Source organism: Paramisgurnus dabryanus, chromosome 17, assembly GCF_030506205.2.
Source record: "Paramisgurnus dabryanus chromosome 17, PD_genome_1.1, whole genome shotgun sequence".
NCBI lineage: Eukaryota > Metazoa > Chordata > Actinopteri > Cypriniformes > Cobitidae > Paramisgurnus > Paramisgurnus dabryanus.
The window spans coordinates 28,796,681-28,821,535 of record NC_133353.1 but is presented as its reverse complement, the minus strand read 5'-3'; the positions used below and the strand labels follow the sequence as shown (position 1 = coordinate 28,821,535).

The window sequence follows — 24,855 nt, the reverse complement described above, 5'->3', positions numbered from 1 at the left end:
TGCCCACGCTTCCCATGCATGCTAAAAAAAGATTAGAGTGTAGAGCAAGACATCAAAGGTTAAAAGATGATCTCACCATAACAGTCTTGACATTGCTGATGTTCTTGTCACAAGAGAGCTGAATAAATACATTTTACTCAATTGATTCGGAAAGATTGTAGCCAAAGATGCTGTTTTTAGTGTACATAATTGCAAAAATGATGATATCTGTATAAATATGTAAAATGTATTAGTGTTTGCACTGATTTGCAGACATATCTGAGAACATAAAAGCATTCATTGTTCATTTAATGAATTTAAATCAATAGATGGAGATGAATTAGGAGGTGAATGCTGATCGTCACCATGGTGACAGCTAAACTTCGGATCATACAAGCTGTGTCCCAATTCGAAGGCTGCGACCTTCTAAGGATGTATTCTGATTGCGCCACAGCAGCGCGACTAAAGGCTAGCAAGGCCTTTTGAAGATGCGTACTTTAAGAGGCAGTTGTGTGGACAAAAATGCCTTGTTGATGTCAGAGGAGAATGGACACAATGCAAAAAATGATTTTCAGTAAAAATATATAAAAAAAATCTTAAATTAAGATGCTTTTTCTTGATGAGCAAAACAAATTTAAGTGATTTTATGCATAAAACAAGCAAAAAAAATTTGCCAATAGGGTAAGGAAATTTTTCTTGAATTGTTCTTGAATTTAGTTTTTAAGAAAAATGTTCAAGATTTTTTTGCTTGTTTTATGCACAAAATCACTTAAATTTTATATTTTTGGTCTCAAAACTAAACTTATTTTCTATGGTCTGTTTTGCTCATCAAGAAAAAGCATCTTAATTTGAGAAGTTTTAGATATTTTTACTGAAAACAAGACTTTTTTGCAGTGCAGACTGGTTCAAGATGATACACTGCAAAAATGACTTTCTTACTTAGTATTTTTGTCTTGTTTTCAGTAGAAATATCTAAAAATACTAAGTTAGAAAGTCATTTTTTGCAGTGTAGAAAGGCAACACACTGCAAAAATTACTTTCTTACGTAGTATATTTGTCTGGTTTTCAATAGAAATATCTAAAAATTCTTAAATCAAGATGTATTTTCTTGATGAGCAAATTTATCTAAGAAAATAAGTCTAGTTTTTAGACAAAAACTATACAATTTAAGTGAATTTGTGCCTAAAACAAGAAAAAAATCTGCCAATGAGGTAAGCTATTTTTTTACATTTTCTTGAATATAGTGTTTAAGAAAAAATTTCAAGATTTTTTTGCTTACCCCATTGGCAGATTTTTTTAGCTTGTTTTATGCACAAAATCACTTAAATTTTATATTTTTGGTCTTAATTTAAGAAGTTTTAGAAATTTTTACTGAAAACAAGACAAAAATAAGACTAAATTTTTTCTTGAAAATTATTTTTTGCAGTGCAGACTGGTTCGGGATGATAGAAAGGCAAGACACTACAAAAAATGACTTTCTTACGTAGTATTTTTGTCTTGTTTTCAAGACTTCTCTATAACAACATCAGTCATTTAAAACTACACTTACTTTATTAGATACCCCTTGCTAGTACTGGGTTGGACACCATTTTCCTTCAGAACTGCTTAAACTGCTTAACTGATCTTAAATCAAGATGTATTTTCTTGATGAGCAAAATGACCTAAGAAAATAAGTCTAGTTTTTAGACAAAAACTATACCTTCTTAGGTTATTTTGCTCATCAAGAAAAAGCATCTTAATTTAAGATCAGTTAAGCAGTTTAAGCAGTTCTGAAGGAAAATGGTGTCCAACCCAGTACTAGCAAGGGGTATCTAATAAAGTAAGTGTAGTTTTAAATGACTGATGTTGTTATAGAGAAGTTAAAGGGACGTGTTTTTTAAAAGTGCAACTTTGCCACAACAGAGCAGACAGACTTGTAAAAACCTTATTTACTACTTTTAAAAAATTGAAAAATTGTCTTGCTTTAATTATACTTTAAAAGGATTCACAACACCAGTACAGATATACACATTAAAGAACACTTAGCTGCTATACCAATGCATGATAAATCAACTTTATGCTTTTTATGTAGAAATATTTTGCTAAAAATTAAGATTAAGGTATGCAAATATGCTACATGTGTTTATGCTAATAAAACATCCTGTCATTCAGTAGACATGTGCAATATTTAACTTTCCATTAAAAAGTTTTCAACATTATCCAAAATGTATTTTTACATTTCTGTGTGGCAGACGCTATAGCCCAAAGTGACTGTACGGGGCATTCAAGGTAGCAATTTTTGTGTCCTCTTACTGTGCAACCCATGACTTCTGCACTAAGCACCATAGACAAATATAGATGCCACACTGGCTACTAAATTGTATGCCAACGGCGCTGCTATATTAGGGAGGTCAAGACTGTCCTATAAACAAAAGTGAACAAGAAGTGAATGGAGAGCTGTTTTACTGGATAATAAACACAATAGCATTCACTGCAAAAAATGATTTTTAAGAAAACATTTTCTTAGTATTTTTGTCTTGTTTTCAGTAAAAATATCTAAACATTCTTAAATTAAGATTCTTTTTCTTGATGAGCAAAACGACCCAAGAAAATAAGTCTAGTTTTTAGACCAAAAATATCAAATTTAAGTGATTTTGTGCATAAAACAAGTAAAAAAAATCTGCCAATAGGGTAAGCACATTTTTCTTGAATTTTTCTTGAATTTAGTGTTTAGAAAAATATTCAAGATATTTTTTTTAAGATTTTTTTTCTTGAAAATACTTTTTTGCAGTGTTTCTCTGCTGATTTCAAATGTTTATGATCCACATGGACTAAAAAAAACATTTTGTCTCCAGTTACTTTATTGTTCATAAAATTATTCATTGTCATAAGAAAATTGTGAAAGATCACCTTAATAGATTGTTATTATAAAAAGCTGATCAGCCAGACTGAGTAAATGCATATACCTTTATGGATTGTAACCTAACTGTTCATGAGCCCCATTTACTTCCATAGTATTCTTTTCTCCTACTATATGAAAGTAAATAAGGCTCACAATCGGTTTGGTTACAAAAATTCCTCAATACATCTTCCTTCGTGTTCAGTAGAAAAAGGAAAGTTATACTCTGCAAAACATTCTTTTCAAGAAAAAAATTCTCAGTATTTTCGTCTTGTTTTTCAGTAAAAATATCTAAAACTTTTTTAAATTAAGATGCTTTTTCTTGATGAGCAAAACGACCCAAGAAAATATGTCTAGTTTTTAGACCAAAAATATCATATTTAAGTGATTTTGTGCATAAAACAAGCAAAAATATCTGCCCATGGGGTAAGCAAATTTTTTCTTGAATTTAGTGTTTAAGAAAATGTTTAAGATTTTTTTGCTTACCCCATTGCTTGTGTTATGCACAAAATCACTTAAATATGATATTTTTGGTCTAAAAACTAGACTTATTTTCTTGAGTCGTTTTGCACATCAGAAAAAGCCTCTTAATTTATGAATTTTAGATATTTTTACTGAAAACAAGATAAAAATACTAAGAATTTTTTTTCTTGAAAATCCTTTTTGCAGTATACAGGTTTGTAACAACATGAGAGTGAGTAAATGATAACAGAAGTTTCATTTTTGGGTGAAATATCCCTTTAAGTTCTGTCCAGGGGCCGTATTCACAAAGCATTTTATCTTACCACTAAGAGTACTCCTAAATCGCACTAAAAGATTTTAGCTAGGAGTTTTCTCTTAAAAGTTATTCACAACGCCTTTCAGACCTACTTTTAGTAAGGAAAAATGATAACTCCTAAACTAAGAGTGAGTCTTCGTTGCTAGCGATGATGTCAATTCTCATGCACGAGCTGCCTCGCAATGACCACGGTGATTGGTTGTTAGATGACAGGGCTGTCATGCGTAACATAACACAGACGCACCAAATCATGGAATTACAACATCGAAATATGTCTGTGTCCTACACAAAATAATAATAGTAATGCCATCGAAATGCATATATTACAGAAAATTTGTGAATGAAATTAAATTAAATTAAATCAAGGTAGCCTAATACCCAAATGAAAACCGCCAATTGCCTAATAATAAGAAACGACATTACATTAACACTTGCTTGATTAATTGACATCCTAGCCTAAATAGACTACTTAAAGCAATGAAATGTTGCCCATATTGAAGAATCCTAATGTAATAAATAAATGACGGTGGATTATGAACTCGCCAAAACGGAAAAGAAAGCCCAACTGGATGCAGGATCAGTTACTGCTGCTGTCCCAGTTGGTGCTGGAAAAAAGAAACGTAATAAAAGGGAAATTCGGCACTGAGATATCAAGCAAAACTAAGCGTGAGACATGCGAGACAATAATGCGCGGGTCAATGTAGAAAAACAACCGGCACCTGACCAACGTTTTCAACTAACCCGCCTGCAAGTCGGACCCCAAAAAATCCGCGGGTGACCTCAGGCATCCGCACATTTCAGATCAACCTACGCATTACTGATGGGAGAGGATTTGTTGCAGATCAATGCAGCATTCCCGCTTGTTTCGCAGACCCCGGACGACTGCGAGAGGCCGTGGTATGCATTACAATCGCAGTAGAGTGTTGAGATTGCAGCCTTTAAACAGACTAGCATGGCAACAGGTATGCCTATAATATTAAATATTTAATTTCATTATTGTTTCATGTAATTCTGCTTGCCATGAATGTAATGAATTATGAAACAAATGTTATAAACAATATGCTTACATTAAAGTGTGCTTTTAAGTATGTGCAATGCTTTTGAGTTGGTGAAACTGTCCATGTTAAGGAGGATCAGCACCTAATTTTAAGATCCTTTGTGAATAGGTCTTAGTGAGTTAGGAGTCCTCTCGACTTCTTTTAAGCTGTCCCAGACTTAGGTGCTACTTTTAGGGCTAAAATGCTTTGTGAATTACTCTTAGTGAAAAAAATTTGGAGTCCTAAATTTAGGAGTGACACGCCCAGGATTTTTAGGAGTTGCTCCTAAATTCGCCAGTTAGGAGCTACTTTTAGCCTTAAAATTCTTTGTGAATACGGCCCCAGATGCGTAAGTGTGTCAAAGCCCTTACGTCCAATGAAAGCATATATACCTTCAATATAGCAGCAGACATCTTAAACTACAGGTAACATGATAAGAAGAGACTTGTCATGGAGCAACCCCTTACCCCTATTTAGATTACCTGCCCTGCCAACTGGACAGTGCATGAGAGAGGAGGGGCGCAGTAAGTGATACCTGGTCACTGCTATTACAAACTGCTTTCATCTGACTTGAAAGCAAGCTTCACATCTGTCATGCCGCCATGACCCATTACTTACAGTCTATGGATGTTAGGGCACTTTTAATATTTTATCCCATTTATTATTTATAAATGCCTCTGCTCAGCTACAAGTGCAAAGATACAGTAATGCATAATGAAGTTTTAAATGTGTATTTAAAATAATTTAGCAACAGCATTAATGCTTATCTGAGTTTACTTACTAAAATAAAAAATCAGTATGATTATTTTTAATTAAAGTTTTTAGTTTAATATTTAAAGGGATAGTTCACCCAAAAATTATTTTTTCATTTACTCACCACATGTTGTTCCAAACCTGTATGAGTTTCTTTACTCTGTTTAAGGGACATTCCACTTTTTTTGAAAATATGCTAGGCATTCCCCAGGGTGTTAAAGCCCATAGGCTTAAACGCATGCCCACTTTTCAAAAACAGTGCTTTAATTCTGTTTACAAACTAAAAGATGTAAATTGGACTTGGTGATGATTGATATAGCATGTACTGCATATTGCTTGCTTTTTTGTTCAAAAACATGATCAATGCCAGTCTACATGTCATTTGTTTGCGATGCAGTTTGCAAATGTCTGCTGGAACGATGGTTTCGGGAAACACCCAAATCATTGAATGCTGCAGAAATGATGGAACTTGTGACCATAGTTGGCTAGAGATGCTTTTGGGAATCGCACTCCAGAGTGTTTGCGCTCTGGTGCTGTGACTACTTTTATATTTACTGTACTTGATGCATCTGGTCAGATTTATTGGAGGGTTGCTCACACGATGTTCTTTCTTGTTTTGCAGCATAAGAGGGACGTTCAGAAGACCACCAAATATGTAGAACTCATCATTGTAGCAGACAACAGAGAGGTAGCAGATCTTTAACCTTTTATGAAGTCACTACATCCCACCTTTACCAACATCACCTATAAACAAAACAACAAGTTTGAAGAAATCCTGAGTGAACGTTAAAAAGTGTACATAATGGCTCACAACGATTAATTGTAGAAGATATGTACATGCAGTTGCAAATAACAAAATCACATGGCCTCATGCACTTACAAAACACTCTACACAAAAGTCCTTTTGTTGCATGCTCATTGAGAATGAAAAACTAAGGGAAATATCCTGCTGTCATATCCTTTAATCACCCAATTGTGTTTAGGTGAGTTCGGTATTGAATTATGGTGCAGTTCGGTTGACTCTTTGTTTCACCTTGGGAAGCCAAACCAAAAAATGGGTGGGATCTGACAGGAAGTAGGGCATTTCTCCCAGATGATCAGACAGGAAACAGGAAGTATTTTGTTTAAGGTGATTGATTTGGATGTGGGAAAAGGAAACTTTGGGCAACAAGAAAGCTATTGTGTTATAAGAACAGCTGTCTAGGAAACCTTATACGTGTGTGTGTGTGTGTGTGTGTGTGTGTGTGTGTGTGTGTGTGTGTGTGTGTGTGTGTGTGTGTGTGTGTGTGTGTGTGTGTGTGTGTGTGTGTGTGTAGTCAGTTTTTTACATGTAGGTGAATAGATGCGCACGTTCGAATGTACAGCCTTGCTAGGCTGTATAATACATTCTCCTGTAAGCGAGAAAAAAAAGCTAAATTATGATGCAAAATCTATTTAAATAACATTCTTTTATATTCCCTTTATTATGCTTTTGTTCAGGGCCGACTCTAGGCATAAGCGAACTAAGCTGCTTCTTGGGCCCCCCTTGCCACCAGGGGCCCCCAATCGGGTTTTTTACAATTAAATAACTTAAACAAGTAATATAAAAGAATGAATATGAATTAATCAATTAATAATTCAAGACAAGAAAATTCTGATTTGCTGACAACTGCTATGTGTCTGCAGTGCTAGCGTTGAGTCATGCGCAATATAGACACCTCGCATGCATTGACAATTCGTGCCGGTGCGTCACTGTAATAAATGATAACCATGTCACAAAAAAGGATGTATACCTCTAGTGCCGAAAAGAGAAAGAAGAAAAGAACAGAGGAGCAGAAAAAAGAGCAAGATGTTTAATTTGTGCAGCAGCAGCTGGTGGTCTGACAGATCGCAGTTGATACGTGTTCAACCCACGGTTCGGCTCGCATGCAATTCACGGATTAATACGTTAATTATTTGCACATGTTTCAACGGCTTGCAGATGTTAACATTTCAAGTGATTTTAAACAATTTAACCAGCAAAAAGGCGCTAAAGAGAGCAGCTTTCTGGACGCACATGCGGTTGAATGTGTCCGGTCCAGCACCAGTCAGACGTGATCCTCACTATGCCCTTCAAAGATCAGAACACTTGATGTTTAAACTTTAGAGAGAGTTACGCTACTGTGTATCATACTGTAGTCCATTAACATTCATTTGAGGAATGGAGCATGGAAAAACAACAATGTTTTTATGCTGCGCCGTTTGTAGTCCGTCCTCCGTCTGTGTGTGTGCGCGGGAGTTTAAGTGCACTCAGTAGTGCACACATGGAGAGACGCGTTTCAGAAAGCAAGCGAACATAAAATCTTTCTGTTCTTGACAGGGCACATACAAACAAAATGATCTCCACAGTACTCTTTTTCCAATAAAAGCATTTGTTTATGTCTTAGGTTTATGTATAGATTAGGCAGAAACCAGGTCCGTGCTTCTCTTAAAGAGACAGTAACCTCAATTAACCTACTTAGTCTGTGTCATTAATGTTAATCAAACAATCCAAGACAAAGAAATCACTTCTGTAGCTCTAAAAAAAATGTGAATTATATTTAATTCATACAATAAAGACAGTGATGATGATTTCTGTAACTAATGCTAATTTTAGCCCTTACGTAATGTGCAACTTTGTTATTTTTATAAATGTTTGTAATTTCTTTATTTTTATTTAAAAAAATTGTTGGGAGGGGGCCCCCAAACAAATTCTGCTTAGTGCCCCCAAGAGGCTCGGGCTGGCACTGCTTTTGTTTCTACGCAAAGCTCCACAAGTCGACACTTATAACAATGCACTCACACAGGGAACACATGATGGACCAAAAGTGTCTGGCTTTTGTCTCCAGATTGCACATAATCATTTTTTAACTTGGATTGTTGGTGTCCAGTGCTTGCAACATGCTGTATGGCCTCGAAGTGCTCTTAGGTGTCCTCTGTTAGACACACTTCTGATTGGAAAGTCCTTTAAAGTGGCAGCCACTCAGACGTCCTCCACTGTTCAAAATCCGTCTAGCCTGCATTTTTTTTATAATTGTCCCATTATATCTTCATCTCCCATCTCTCGACTTCTCTGTTCTTTTTCCAGTTTCAGAAACAAGGAAAAAATGTGGAGAAGGTCAAGCAGAGGCTAGCTGAGATCGCCAATTACGTAGACAAGGTATGAAGCAGTCTGAGGTATAAAATAGTATTTGCTTAAAATGAATTGCAATGGCTGGTTGACTAAAATAGAATCTTGTTTGACACAGATAAATGTGAGCTTCTAAATGAAACCTCTACCTGAAAGCTTCTGGTATTTTTAGATGATGAATTGACTGATGTATAGATGAGATATGGATGCTGTTGTCTCAGTGGATGGGGTTTGATATTGCGTGTGTATTCTTTCAGTTTTATAGGGTGCTTAATATTCGTGTAGCTCTTGTGGGATTGGAAGTATGGAGTGATGCTGATAAGTGTGCTGTGACCCAAGACCCCTTCACAACCCTGCATGAGTTTCTGGACTGGAGAAAATTTAAACTGCTGCCACAGCGGCCACATGATAACGCTCAACTTATTAGGTACTGTATACACACACAGTCACATATACAAATCTAAACATGTCAACAAGATGCTCATAGGCTAAGTTAAGGCTTAGGTTTAAACTTTAGGCTATGTTCAGAATACACTGCAAAAATGATGTTCAAGAAAAAAATTCTTAGTATTTTTGTCTTGTTTTCAGTAAAAATATATCTAAACATTCTTAAATTAAGTTGCTCTGTGTCATATACATAACCCTATTTTCATTCTGTTTTGCAGTGGTGTTTACTTCCAGGGTACCACAATAGGCATGGCTCCCATCATGAGTATGTGTACAGCAGAGCAGTCAGGAGGCATCGTCATGGTGAGAAACCAATCCTTACACCCTCAGCATCTCATAATAACCTTCTTTAAACTGAGATGGCTTTTCTCACAACCAGCTAGCTTTTGACCCACGCAGCTCCAATTCATTAAATCGGCTTTTGTTTGTTTTTAATTTCCAATTTTCAGCCAATCAATATACACGGACTCTCTAGTGACTCATAGTTATTTGCCGTTTCCACAGCAAGTCATCAGCAAAACCCTCAGCAGGTTAGACCGTCTAAAAAGATCGAATCGGAGAAAGTCTGCAAAATCCCACAACCTTTTATTATGTATTTCTTGCTTTATTCATGACTCTCTGGGAGGACTCCGCAGTCTTTTTACCCTGTTGTTCTTGTTTAGACGGGAGTTTTCTCTTTAAGGTCCGGTCCTGCGTGGCAAGGTGTTTCATTTTTGCCATTGATATGCTAGACACATTATCTCGACAGATAAAGTTCGCTTTGGTATTTTGTTGTGTTCAGAAAACGCATACAGTGAGGTCCACGCACTTGAGATTGCATTGACAGTATGGGGTTCAAAATTATTAAATGCTGGAAATCAACAAAGAAATATGCTTTAAAGGTATGGTAACACATTTGATCCTGAAACATTTTTAGTTATGCTGGTTAAAAGTCTCCTCACATCCTGATAGCAATCACTGTGTTAAGTTATTTAAATGTATTTGTAGAAATTTATGTCATCTGTGAAAGGCGTAGGACCAAAAAATGTTCAACCAATCATAGATCTCAGTCCGAGCGGACGTTGCCTTTTTGTCCCTCATACGTAAGCATAATTTGAATGCCCACCACGCAGCTAGTCCACGCAGACACAAAACGTCATCGGTGCATTCACGTGCGCTCACCTCCTGTCTGTAAACAGCGAGAATGGTAAACTTTTCTGCTGAATTGACAACCTGCACAGGAGCCACAAAACGAAAAGAAAAGAAAAAAAAAACTCAAATTAACATCGGTAAATTTACTGCTTTACCACGAGATGCAAACAGCTTCAGGAGGCAAAGGGTCATTGTACTGTTTATTTTGGTAAGGTACAGGTAGGTACGCGATATGTTGATGGATTCAGATATTCTACTTTGATGAAACATTGTGTTGCTTATGAAATTTGTGTTCGTTTACGGATTAGCGTAAAGATATAGTAACTACAACCGAAAGTGTGCTTTAACTAATTCTGATGTAAACCAGTTGTTTATGTTGGTTATTTTGGAAAATGTTATTCACTTTGTATTGCAAAGTTTTCTCACTGGTGAATGAGACATGAGATGTGAACGTCTGATCTGTGCGTGTTCATGTGTTTTGAAGGAGGCTTGACTTTGGATGGCGATTTGACTGGAGGGTTGGGATCCTGATTTCATTGCTAGGCGGCTATCGTTAGCATTTTTCAAAATGTGATACCCTACCTTTAACATATAATATTGAATATTTAACAATCTGCACTATTTTGAAGTCACTTATCATATACGGTATGCAGATTTGACCATGTTAACTCTATTGTAAAAAGTCCCATTTTCTGGCTTTCATTGTGCGCTCAAAAAATTATTAGTTGACTAACCTGTTGAAACCTGTAATTTTGTAATGCAACTGTGTCAAGGTCATGGTTTTGCATAGGACATTTAACTTTTTGCGTGTGCAGATGTGACATTGAGTGCGACAAAACATAAAGTCATGAACAAATTCCTTTTTCAACTAACCACCAAGATGTTTCCTGTCAGTTGCGGCAATTGCCTATTCATATTCATTGCTGCTTTACTTCTTTATGGCTAAATAACACGCATTTACATTTTTATTAGTCAAGATCTATCACCCATGCCACTGTAACAAACCTTCCGATTTAAAGAGGCTTGCACAGAGACGAAGTCATTAGCCATAAGTCTGAATAGGGAGTTATAGTGGCACTGTATGATAAACGATGCTATTAAGTGCTTAAGTTACCTCATGATATCATATCAATAGATCCGCTATGACCTGTATAAGAAAGAGCGAGATAGGGTAAAAAGAACAGAGAGAGATAGAAAATGCAAAAGAGTGAAAATAGACACTAAATATTTACAGTACACTCAAAAAAATTATTCATTGGATTAACTCATAAAAATTGTGGGCAGGATTTCCATCCAATATGAATGTGTACCCCTAACTCATAAAAAACTGTTTTACACAACAAAAATATATTGAGTTGGTCCAACTCAATTTAAAGTAAATGGCAATACTCAATTAGTTGCCTCAACTCAATTTAGTGTAGTCTGAGTAACTCAATTTAGCGTAGTTTGAATAACTCAATGTAGTGTAGTCTGAAGAACTCAATTCTGTTAATTTATATAAAACGTTTTTATATCATACTAATTAGCATAAGCACATGTTAACATGCTAATAATAATAACATATGGTACTTTAAATGAGCATTTGAGAAAAGACTGATCTCCAAACAGGCATAAACACTGTTAATGCTCATTGAGAGATATATGTCACATCCACAACCTAACCACAAGCGCCACTCTTCTGCACGATGGTAACCAAACAATTTGAACAAATATAACACAAACGCTTCTAAATCAATATGATAAACGGACATTTAACACTATTAAGTCTTTCTCTTTACCCAAAAATGCATAAAATAACACTTAATTTAAAAAATGACTCTCCAAAAGCAGTTGCATGCAAAGCATGCTGGGAAATTCTTTTTCCAGAACCCAAACTCAAACTAATTGTGTTAACACAATTAAAAAGAAATCAATAAATTATTGTACATATTTATTTTGTGTTATACTAATTAAATATATATACTTATTGCTCTTAATGAGGTATTTTACATTTATTGAACACAATTTTAATGTGTCATTTCTAAGAAGGGCTTGAATCATTTTTTTGAGTGTACTGTGCAAAAGTCTTAGGTCACCATGCCACAATTAGCTTTGTTGTTTTTGCAATGTTATAGTGATAGTGATCATATATAATTGTTTCTTAGTCTATTTAATAGAATACATCCAGAAAATGTGTATATAGTATTAAAAACTCTAAACTGATGTGTCAAGTTTTTAGGGTAAACCCCCCTTCCACCTACGCAATAGCAGGAAACTGCAGGATCTCTTAAACCTAAATAAAATTAAATCCTAATTTCTCCTTTTAAAGAAATTAGTCTTTTTACTTCATTCTGCTCAAAAAAGATGTGTTTAGTGCCAAGAGAGGTCACACTAAACACCGACGATGCCTGAAGAATTTTATTTTTTTGTACATATTTCCTGTATTTTCTGATTGCATCTTAATAAAATAGATTGAAAAATCTATATGGATGGACATTAAAACTTTTAAAACAACAAGTCTTGTGGTGGTGGCCTTTTGCACAGTACTGTACACTATACAGCATAGTGATTGATGCAGTTTTTGAATTGTCTGCTGTGGTTTTGGTGCCTTTTTCCACATGTGGCAAACAGAAAGTTTGCCCTGGCTGGGAATTAAAACATTTTGTATCATGTTATAAAGCCGATCAGCTTAAAAAGCATTTACAGTCCTCCGTGTTGAGTGACCCACAAATAGTCTAAATAGATTTAAATCTAAGGACTGTATTGCACTGCACGCAAAAGCAATGGGTGGTAATGAATCTAGTTTTGATGCATACACCGCGCTGAGCTCTGTAGAAAAGATGTTGAAAATGCGTTATTATGCTGCGTTCACACCAGCTGCGTTAAAGGCGTCAAGCGCGAGTGATTTCAATGTTAAGTCAATATGAAGACACGTTGACGCGCGTCTGGAGGTCTCGCGGGGCGAATGATGCATTAAGCGTGGCGCGGTAGATGCCGCTTTGGCGTATCTAGTTCGCACGAATGCCGCGAATTGAGCGTTGCCGCAGCATACACACCAGTTGAAAAATTTTAACTTTGGCGGAAAAACACGCTGTGTTAACCAATCAGGAGCTTGCTTAAGTGACGTGATTACAGGAAGCGAGCAGAGTCGCAGAAGCCCCTCCCATGACGCGAATTTCCGCGTGAATGTTTCGATGACTAGAATTTCACGTGCAGCTGAATGAAGTGAGTAAACTCAAAACTGTTCAAGCGGCAAACTACTTTTTATTCTTACTTTTTATCGACATTTCTTTATCTCTTTTTTTCTCTGATAAATGTAATTTTATTTACTTTTATTGTAATTTATTATCACTGGCCCTTTGTTCTAAAAAACAAAATATGTTAAAAACAAAATATGAATTTCATTGTACCTAAATATGTATAACAATAAAAATCTTGAATCTAATTATTAACTAAATGTTTTGCAGTTTAAGATTTTATAAAGCAGTATAATACAGTGGAGCAAACCATAGATATATATAAATTAGGGATGCACCGAATCCAGATTTTTTGGGTTCGGCCGAATACCGAATCCACTGTTTAAGATTCGTCCGAATACCGAATCCTACTCGCATCCTTATTCCATAAACACAGTAAAACACATTAATGAAGTAAACAACGTCCACAGCAGTGTATTTTTAATTTAATTTAATTTTAACTGTAAAAAAAGGATAGGCAACATTATGAGAGCACTGTAAAAAAAATCCATAGAAATTGCAGCTGGGTTGCCAGTAATTTGCCGTAGATTTAAATTTATGTTTTTTACTGGCAATATTTTGTTCAAAGTTAAATGAACATTAAACATTTACAAGTCTTTGTCTTTACAGAGTAAAACTAAAAAAACAAGCAAAACATTCTGGGAAACAAAACCTGAAGCAAAAAACAGAAAAAGGTTGATGATGATTTCTGGTTCCCAGAATGCTTGGATGAGGCTGTTATTGTATAGTTTTATTCTGTAAAGATAAAGACTTGTTAATATTTAAAATTTATTTAACTTTGAACAAACTCTTGCCAGTAAAACATAAATGTAAATCTACGATAAATTACCGGCAACCCAGCTGCAATAACATTGTAATTTCTACGGATTTTTTTTTACAGTGAGGATGACAAGTGGGAAAAACTATTTTGACAATTACCATAAGCCTATGCATAATGAAAGCGATGCGGTGCGACACACTCGTTTTTCCAGGTGCGTTCGCGAAATATTAACCGCCCTTTAGGCTCATCGAAAAAAAAGCTTATCTCCACGTTAGCACCCGCTGTGTTTAATCAACGGCCACGTGACGTCGACCAAAAATCTAGGATTCCCAAATCCTGTGAAAAAGCCAAGTATTCGTCTGAATCCGAATCCTGGATTCGGTGCATCCCTAATATAAATACAGAGATGCCTCATTAGCGGCTGTTTCTATGGGCACTATACGCAAGTCATCCACCATATTAGATTGTTGTCAACTCTGCGGTGTTCCCATAGAATCTGATTACTACTGACGCAGATTTTTTTATATTAAAGTAAGATTATTTTATTTTATGTATGAAAGTAAAGTTTTGGTATTCGGGCTAGGGTCACTCGGATACATTAAACTATTTCGCCGCCATGGACGAGCTAACTCGTCAATTAAGAAAAAACGCTTCCCTGCCAATGACGAGAATTTCCGGCTTTCAGCAATACCGCTATTATCCACCAGGTGGCGCACTTCCACAACTTATACAACCCAGAAGTAGGGCCTCACGTGAAAGAGAAAGAACTCCATGTATGTTTTAAAGATCGCTCTGCATCTGATCTCTATGAAAAGTCATTCACAAAAATTGAATTATCTCAGCTTTTTGCTCAAAATTTTTTTTTTTTTAAGCAGCCACTGGTCTGCAGTCATGCCCAGAAAGGGGCAAGTGATGATATACAGTCACCATCGGCACATTAAGGATCTAGTACCATACGTATAAGTGAAATGAGGCAGGGAAAGATCTCCTGTGGTGTTTCTGAAAGCTAATATGACTCTGTCATGTTCCTCACCCTGTAATCAGGAAATGGTTTTCTGATGTAAAGTGCAAATGAAAAAGATGGTCTGGGTTAGAGATGTCAAACACACCAGGGTTTTTAGTATCTAGCTGATACTAAAATAGAAAAGATGTAACGTTACTAGTCTTTCTACGGTGTCGTATGAACAGAGAACAGACAGATTTGTCAAAATATCGTATCTGTGCAGTAGACCTTGCGTTGCAGATGATACTGCTGCTTTTGAGAAGCGACTATTAAAACCTGAAGCAATGTTTGCTTAGTTAAAAAATTTTGGGAATCAATAGTCTGCTTCTGGGTTTCAAGAGCAAATAAAGCACAGATACCCTGCTCACGTTTAGATGCTTTTGAGGCAGGAAGGACATACCTTGGTTGAAGTGGTTTGTCTGATGTTGGGGAGTTGAGGGCATGATGGAGGGAGAAAACTAAATAAAGTAAAATAAGAGGGAGGGTGCTATGTGTTTTATGTCAAGGTTGAAAGGGATTTTAAAATGGAAGATGGGTGAGTGAGTTTGAAAGAGAGAATATAATACATAGAAACAGATTTCATCCACAGTCTTTCTAAAAATATAATAACTGCATCCACTGTCTGTAAGTCTGTGCCCACGTCTTTAATTATTAAACAATAAAGCACGAGAAGATAGCAAAAAAATGAACAACTTTTGTAAATGTGTTATGGGAGAGTGACGACAGACAGAGTGGGGTCAGAGGTCATGCGCTTGAATTTTAGATGAAAATGATAATATTGTGATGTTGATAATACCCTTATCAAAAGACTTTTTCTCCAAATCCACTATATTCACCCATTTTTTAAAAAAATTCAGAAAAAAAAGGAAAGAATGTTTTCTTTTAATATTAGGGGCTGTCCACACGGAGACGCGTATCACTGTATACGTATACATTTGTTATCGTATTGGCGTTTCATCCACACGGATCTGGCGTTTTGGGAGACTGAATCCGCTATTTTTTGAAACCGGGTCCTAAAGTGGATAAATCTGAAACCGACACCCTTGCGGTTTCGTCTGTACAGCCAATCCGTATATTTTGTGAAGCGAAAACGTCATCACATCACGTGTCGGAAGCGTCACACGTAACAGCAACAACAATAACGGAGGACTACGTGATTGTGTTCGTGCTACAGAAGCTACTAAAGCCTACTAGCTTTATTACAGCAAAATCTATTGCTTCTATGCAATTGTGGTGACCAACAAGCGATAATGGACAACACCATACGTTGGTTATGCGCATGCTCAAAGTCTTCTTCTCCGTGTATAGTGTATATCTGTGGCAGAATTACAGCGCCCCATACTGGTCCGGCATATATACTACACCGCTTTCAGTCGGTTTCAGTGGTTTTCGTGTTTACGGATTATTTTTTTAGAGCAAGGAAAAAAAACGATCAGATAGGGAATGCACCGGCTTCGTGTGTACATAGCCTTAATTTAAAGGGGATATATTATGAAAATCTGACTTTTTCCGTGTTTAAGTGCTATAATTGGGCCCCCAGTGCTTCTATACGCATAGAAAATATTAAAAAGATCAATCTAGTAACTTAGTTTTGGAAAACAATTCTCTGCAAGCATGTAAAAAATAGCTAATTGCAATTTGGCTCCCCTTGTGATGTCAGAAGGGGATAATACCGCCCCTTAATCGGCACTATCCAACCACAGCAATGCCATTTACGGTAGTACAGAGATCAGCTCATTTGCATTTTAAAGGACATCCCCAATAACGGCACATTTTTGCTCACACCTACAAAGTGGCAATTTAAACATGCTATAATAAATTATCTGTGGGATATTTTGAGCTAGAACTCCACATACGTACTCTAGGGACAGCATAGATTTATTTGACATCTTATAAAATTGGCCCCTTTAAGTCAATATTGTAATTTCTTTTCTGTATATTATGATATTGTAGTGATAACTGTGAGGGTCAATCTTGGAACGTATGCATGTATGTACTCATTTTTGGTGTATCCATGTCATTAGCAGTTATCCCATGCAGCTATATTTCATGTATTTGCTTAATCTGTGTTAAAAACTCTTCCATAAAAACAATGTTTAAAAATACCGGTAGTCCCATTTTGAATAGTAGATATGTGTGTTATTAGATTCAGTGTTAAAAAATATATATCAATTTGTAAAATGCAAATGTTACTTTTTTTTGTATCTCGTCAATTAAAGGACAAGTTCGGTACTTTACACTTAAAACCCTGTTTTCAGATTGTTTATGATGAAATAGTACGGTTTTGACTGAAATTTGGACATATGATGCTGGCCCGAGAATTTTCGGGTGTTTCTTGTATCACCTCCCACCTCTAGAATGGGTTTAATGGTGCACAGGAACAATCCTTCCTAAAATGCATTAAACTTTCGTTTACAAAGACGTGAAACTCACCGAGTGGTCAGGGGTGTTCACTGGTATGCTCACACAAGAATCGCTGCAAAAGATGCTTTCCAACAGGTTTTAATCGTAGTTTTTGTCCAACTCCATTGACTTTTATAAGATGTGTTGTGAGATACGGTATTACTCCGCGCCGGGAACTTTGTTTGTATTCTTGCAATTGGCAAAGGCGGATTATCGCCACCAACTGGGCTGGAGTGTCTATTATTCAAGCTCTCAGCGGAAGAATGTCAGGTGTGAGGCGTTTGGAAAAATAGGTCCACAAGTTTGCAACAAATGCTAAAACACCTGTTGGAAAGCATCTTTTGCAGCGATTTTTGTGTGAGCATAGTAAAACACCCCTGACCACTCGATGAGTTTCACGTCTTTGTAAACAAAATTTTAATGCATTTTAGTTTGTTTGTTTGTTTATTGTTTGATTGAAAGCAGAGGGTCCGTTCTTTCATTCAGAAAAATGGCTGGCGGGGAAGTTGTTTGGGATGTGAACTGATCTTGTGATTTCCCAGGATCACTCCGACAATCCTTTGGGAGCTGCTGTGACTTTGGCCCATGAGTTGGGCCACAACTTCGGAATGAACCACGACACTCCAGAGCGCGGGTGCGGCTGTAGGATGACTGTAGATCGCGGAGGCTGCATTATGACTCCATCTACAGGGTGAGTATGATTTCAATATCCTCCTTGTTGTTCGTGTAATGTATACAGTATTACGCATAGTGAAGTAACAGATGTAGTCTGATGTTTTATTGCACAGTGGATGCATCACTCTGAACCTCATTTAGCCTCCAATGAGCCCCATTATCTGGGGAATAGTTAAATTGAGCACTCATCATTCATTTACACAAGAGAACAATCAGGCTGTTACCTGCATCTTATTAACCTGGGGTTAATACGATTCGCCATCTCTCTGTGATGAATTCGGGACGTGCTTTCGTACATCACCCTTGACGTGAAGTTGGTCTCGGATTAAATCACTCAATTTTACAAACTAAAATAGGATGAAGGTTTGCTCTGTCCACTACTTCATGTGATAACACGGGCTTCAGCATGTGACTGGAATGTGTAACCTTCAGGTTGATAAGCGTGCTTATAATTTTACTGCTGACACTTATATGAGTTTGCCTTATCAAACACCCAGTGAATATGAATTGTTCGAATTGTTGTGGTTTTTTTTGCCATTTAAAAGGCTAAATTTAATCCAAGCACCACTTATGGTTTTATAGTACCATATGGATCTACACAGGTGCTATATACCACTTAAAGTGGTTCCCTTATGATTATCATCTAGTGAACCACTTTTAGTGCTACAGTATTTAGCACCAAGGTGTACAGGTATGAAAAGAGGTTGAGTAAATAAGGACTGTGGCCTTAGTAGCTCAAGCATCTCTTTTGTTAAAAAAACATTGACTCTTACAGCATCAGCCATAAGTCAGGGACTTGTATTCTTTCTGCTATTGCTTATCTCAGTGTAGGGATGTTTTTGTTGGACCGCTCCTCGTCCCTGGATCACAGCCATATCAAACACTGGAACCCTATTCTCTTATTATGTGTTCATATAACAAGGTGGGACACTGAGAAAAAACCTCTCTGGGCTTTTAAAACCTCCCAGGAAAATAATTTTAAGGATGGATACTTGTCGTATCGTTTGCGTCAAGTACAGATAGAAGGTTGACATAATTTTTGCTTAACTCTTTAAAGATTTATAGCTTTGAAGCAGAGCAAAGAAAAGGATACATGAATGAAAAAAGTATACTGTACACTTGTGCACCGCTAAGCATAGCGTCAGAAGCCTAGTTGAAGTTTGGTGTGGTGTCTCCTTCAGCATATGTTTAAGATGTGTTGTTAGTCAGGGTGTTTGTTTTGGAGTGAGGAAATTTATGTAAGGTTGGAAAATATGTTTGTTAAATTAGCGAACCAATTTATATTGCAGTGTAAGGAAAACGCTGGCCTAGTTTTTTGCTTCCCATGAGAGAAGCATAGACATTTCCTTTGTTTATATAACCTTAAAAGCCAAAACTTGCAGAGACACAGACAGGAACACAAGTCTATTGCAGGCGAGCATACTTAATAAAAAAATCATAGTTTTGTTTGTAATTAAAAAAAATGTGTCCACTATCTGCAAAACCACTATCTGTAGGAGCATCAAAGTTTGATTTCAATCATTGATTTCACATTGACTTCAATCTTTGACATGACTTGTAAAGGCTATGATTTTTTATGTACAAAACTGTATAGAGTTTACCAGGTGCGGCTTGTCTGTATGGGCAAGTGGGGCAGTGCCCCACCAAAATATGAATCCACTTGATAATATAGAACTCTACATACACTTAATCAAATCTAAACTGTTAACTTTAAATGTATCTAATATTTTTCAACAAATATTTTCAGGGTTTCTAGACTTTCCACTTGTTTTAAAATTATGCCCATTTTCCAGCTCCACTCGAGTTAAACATTTGATTTTTTTAGGCTGATATGGCTAGGAACTATACTTTTATTCTGGCGTAATAATCAAGGACTTTGCTGCCGTAACATGGCTTCCGGAGGCGCAATGATATTACGCAGCGCCTGAAAATAGTCCCATATGGTAACTTTCAATAGCAGAGGACTATTTTTGGGCACTGCGTAATATCACTGCGCCTCCTGCAACCATGTTACGGCAGCAAAGTCCTTGATAATTACGCCAGAATGAGAGTATAGTTCCTAGCCACAATGTAACTACAGGAGAGTCAAGTTTTAAATAGGAATATATAGAAACTTTTTGGTTATTTTTGAGCGCGATGCTAATGGTCTAATCAGATTCAATGGATTATGCTAAGCTATGCTAAAATTAGTACCGCCAGACCTGAAGATCAGCTGAATGGATTCTAAAACTGTAAAAATCAAATGTTTAACTCTAGGGGAGCTGGAAAATAAGCATATTTTAAAAAAAAGTGGAGTGTCCATGAAGTAAAAGCTCCAGAAATTAGGCAGTATACTCCAATTCTGGGGTTTCATGTTTGTGTACTGTAAAAAATAGCATACAGTATGAATATTGCATGAGAGTGAGGAAATAATGATTCATGTTTGTGTGACTACACTGCCAGAAAAAAATAGACAAAATATGTACCCCAGCTGTCACCTGGCCGTTACCCTTTCAAAAGGTACAGCTATGCACCTAAAGAGATGACGGTACATACAGTATCAGGACCTTTTTAAAGGGTAGTGACAACTGGGGTACATATTGTGACAATTTTTTCCAACAGTGTACCAAACAAATATTATAGATACCAACAAAATTATTTAATATTTTTCTATGCTTTTTATCCGTTGTCTATGCTATTGCTATTTTCACTAGCTAAATAAATGTCCTCTAACTTGGCTCAAACAATGCACCCAATCTGGCTCTGATTTATTTAGTTTCTCAAAACCCATTTTCTCGCTGTTGCTGGATGTGTTGTACCGTTCTTACCCTGCAAGCTTCTATTTTAAAGTTAAAACATGAGAAATTCATGATCTCGCGCTTTTCTCACTCTCTGACAGATGCTGTGAGTTTTCAGCCACACTGTCCTATCTGCAACACCTGACGTACAACAGCATCCAAGCAGAGATATTCAGAGCCGGAATCTCAGTAGAAAGATGAGCTCAGGTCAAATAATATGAAGTAACAGAAAGAGATTGAGGAAAAAGATGGAATAAGAAAAATGAACAGAAAAACAAAGATTCAGAAATAGACTAGCTGAAAACTAGGTAATCCTTTTAGGTTTTTACAGTAAATGCAGTAAGCCTCTTTCTGGAAGATCTATTTTAGCTCGGCCTGAAGCATAAACAGGAAGTCGTTGTCGAGTGCTTGGTGATTTTCAGCCCCATACAATAGCCAACATATGCATCAACAGACCGTATAAGAAAAACAGGCCACTCATTGAAAAATTAATGAGGGAAATCACAGTGCTCAACATAGCAGCTGTAGGAAGGAGGTCGCAACTTTGGAATAAAAGTGCTAAATCGTCTTTTTGGGGGAACTATATTGTATGGCGGAACAGCACTTTTGGGAGTACTTCGACTCGCCTGAAAAATCCGCTCCCCTTCTCCCTCTTATAATGGGAGAGGGAGGGTGTTACTGCGCCGAGTCGAAGTACTCCCAAAAGTGCTATTACGCCATAAAATATAGTTCCTCTTTTAAATCCGCTTAGAAAAGCGATACGTTTTATTTTGTACCACCAAACTTGCTCGTATAACTACTCGTCTTAAATAGGAAAAACGTTGATGTGTTTGGTCACTTCTAACTTTATCTCTGAGTGGTACCATTGAATGAATGGGGCTAAGCTAAATGCTATTGAAGTGTCGCACCGCGCCCCAGCGCTTGCACGCACACAGATGAGAGAGGGATGTATCAACTCTTCTTAGTTAAGGTAATAACTTTTAATATTGAAATGAGTAGACTATTCCTTTAAGACAGATTTCCCTATCAGCTTTTAGGCAGTGATAATATGGACTGCGAGAATGCTGACACTTCTCCACATGTAAACACAGTTTTCTGCATAGTAGTTTATTGATTTGCATGTAAATGCAAGAAAACAGGTTTCTATAATAAACAGATTTTTGATACTTATCCGCTTTTTCTGTGCATGAAACGCACCCAATGTTAAATGGATAATGTGATATTGGTAAAAGCCCTAGAACACTGTTACTGCTGCAGTAATTGTTAGCATAACCTACCATATACTCTTTGAAGAGACTGCTCGGATTTTCATTTAGATAGATACAGAGTGCTGTGAGGAGGCACTCCCTCTTCTTTTCAGCGATTTCATTCTAATTAAGAAGAAAAACAGCATCAATATACTACACATATTACATCAGTATATCAGTTTCCTCGACATTCTGGTCATTTATTCATAGGGTGTAGTGTAAATACAAAATAGCATTCTTTTAAAGGGGGGGGGGTCATGTTAAAGGCACAAAAGAGGATGTTTGTTTTAAACATTTTTGCAATATTACTTGATTACTTAATTATTGTTGTACTGTTATTCAGGTATATTGACGTTTTTGTACTGTAATTGTAAGGCAGTGACCAGTCTGCTACATGCTAGTTGAAATGGGAGTAAGTTTGCGTCGACTGATCTAACGTTTTAACGTCTTATGCGTTTATTATCAAATCATTTCACATAATGAATCCACTGACGCGAGTCACACGACACATGCATTATACAACATTGTTCATTGATGTTTTAAGCAGCAGTTTATACCTCAGGCACAGTGAACAGTCCTGGCCATCTAGTCTTGAACTCTGATATCATGGGTTGGTCTCTGACTACCTCCCGTCTCCTGTATGCAAAGGTCTTGTTCAATAGTCTTGTTCAATAATTCAATAAAATAATATTTTAAAAACTGAAATTATTAATTGCTACTGTAAAGTAAACAGGATACAAACAGAAACAACAAATGAAAAGGTCACGCAAGAAATAATATTTACGTTTTTTTCAGAATTTAGATGTTGCAGATCTTACCTACTGTGAGTGAAGCACCTTGGCAGGAACACAAAACACACCCTTTATTAAGGACCTGGAAAATTGCAAAGGATAAACAAACAAAACAATTTAATAAGGACTTAATCAATTTAATAAGGTGAAATTGAATTAACAATAAAATAGTCATGCTTTGTTATTTTTAAAGTAAAAAATGGTTTTAAAACTAATTTGTATTAACCAATGTTTATTTTGACAGTGGATTTTAGTTATTTTTAGTCGGATGGATGAACTTTGCAGTTTCAAGATGAGAAGAACTGTAGCAGTGTTTTTAAATTAAGTAGTATGTTTACTGCGTACATTTCTTAAATATGTCTGCAAAACATATAGGGGCGGTTTCCCAGACAGGGATTAGACTAGTCCTGGACTAAAATAAATGCAAGCGCTGTCCAAACTGAAAACAACTTGATAATCCCTGTCCAGGAAACCACCCCGTGTATTTTTTGCTTTAGTAGTCAAACACTTTAAATTCAGGAGTGCACGGCAGTCGCGCTGCGCAGTCGCAGACCCATTGATGTGTATTGTCAAACACAAAGGAACACTTATTTATGCTAAAAATATTAATATATATAAGATATCTAGAAAACATTGATAACAAATGATTAGCTTACAGACATCGATGTGCACATCCCTACTTTCAAACCACGTTTGATTCCCTCAGCAGGCGGAATACACATTTTTCACATTAAAATAAATATATTTATCACACTAACGTTATTTGAAAAATGTTTGCGCCTTAAAATTAAGAAAATATGACATGAAAGACAGGCAGAAGTCCTGCAATTAGCATGAAAAATCCGTCGTAGACTTGCTCCAGTTAACAAAAATCCATCATAGCGACGGAGAACTCTGATGAACTAACATTAACCTGCGCCACGTGCCTAAGCAAGCATGCTAGCTTCAGAGCTAGAACTAAAATTAGAACACTAGAACTCTATAAAACAGTTTGGCCAGTTGCATAAACATAAGTCACTAAGTTAAGACTGTGTCTTGAAATTAGTTAGGACAGTCTTACTTTTCTGCTTTAAATTAACATTAGACCAATCTACATTTTTTTTATAAAACGTATGATGTTTTTTTCTTCATGTCTTGAAAAAAAAAATTAGATGATTGACTTTGTAAGACTCTAAGCAGTTTATGTAATCAGCCACAGGTCAAAAATAAAGAAAATATATCTTATTAAAAATAAATATATCGAAACTGGTGGAAAAACAAATATACTCATACCTTTACCAGCCGTTGAAGAGGTAAGACGTCCCTCTGTCCAAACCAATCGAGGAAAAACTTTGCAGGAGTCAAGCAGGTTTGCAGAGAATTGCTGTGAATTATCTTTGTGCACGTGTAGTCTGGCGAGTCATGCTCTTCTTCTTCTTATTTGGGGTTTATGGCAGTTCGCATCGCACTATACTGCCACCCTCTAAGAATTTTTAAGTTCACATAAATAGTTTGTGTTTAAACAACCCCTTAGGATTTTGTACAGTTAATTTGAGACATAATTACGTTGACCTTAATAGAAAAAAACATTTCAAGTCAACAAATACAATTATTATAAGTAAATTGAATATAAATATATAATGTAAACTCTACAACCTTCCTTGTTCATTTTTTTGAGTGCAGTTTGGGAATGGCCGTGTAAGAGCACTAAATAACCTGTAGATAGATCATTACTGTAAAACATGAAACCAGAAACAACGCGTTATAAGAAAAAATGACCGCTTTAGGAATTTACTTATCATGGTTGAAAACAGCTTTCTGGACCTACACGCGCAAAACGGTGATGAAATAACG

At 36.4% G+C, this 24,855-nt stretch overlaps 1 protein-coding gene across 2 annotated transcripts in view; it reads left to right on the top strand.

Annotated features, from left to right (window-relative positions):
- The window catches only part of adam12b (ADAM metallopeptidase domain 12b), a 137,845-nt gene that overhangs the window by 68,038 nt on the left and 44,952 nt on the right, over positions 1-24,855 (top strand). For both annotated transcript variants that reach the window (XM_065288392.2, XM_065288391.2), the window contains exons 7-11: positions 6,048-6,113; positions 8,511-8,582; positions 8,810-8,979; positions 9,218-9,302; positions 18,075-18,223. In XM_065288392.2, the coding sequence (XP_065144464.2) occupies positions 6,048-6,113; positions 8,511-8,582; positions 8,810-8,979; positions 9,218-9,302; positions 18,075-18,223 (542 nt within the window). The remainder of the gene's footprint in view (positions 1-6,047; positions 6,114-8,510; positions 8,583-8,809; positions 8,980-9,217; positions 9,303-18,074; positions 18,224-24,855) is intronic.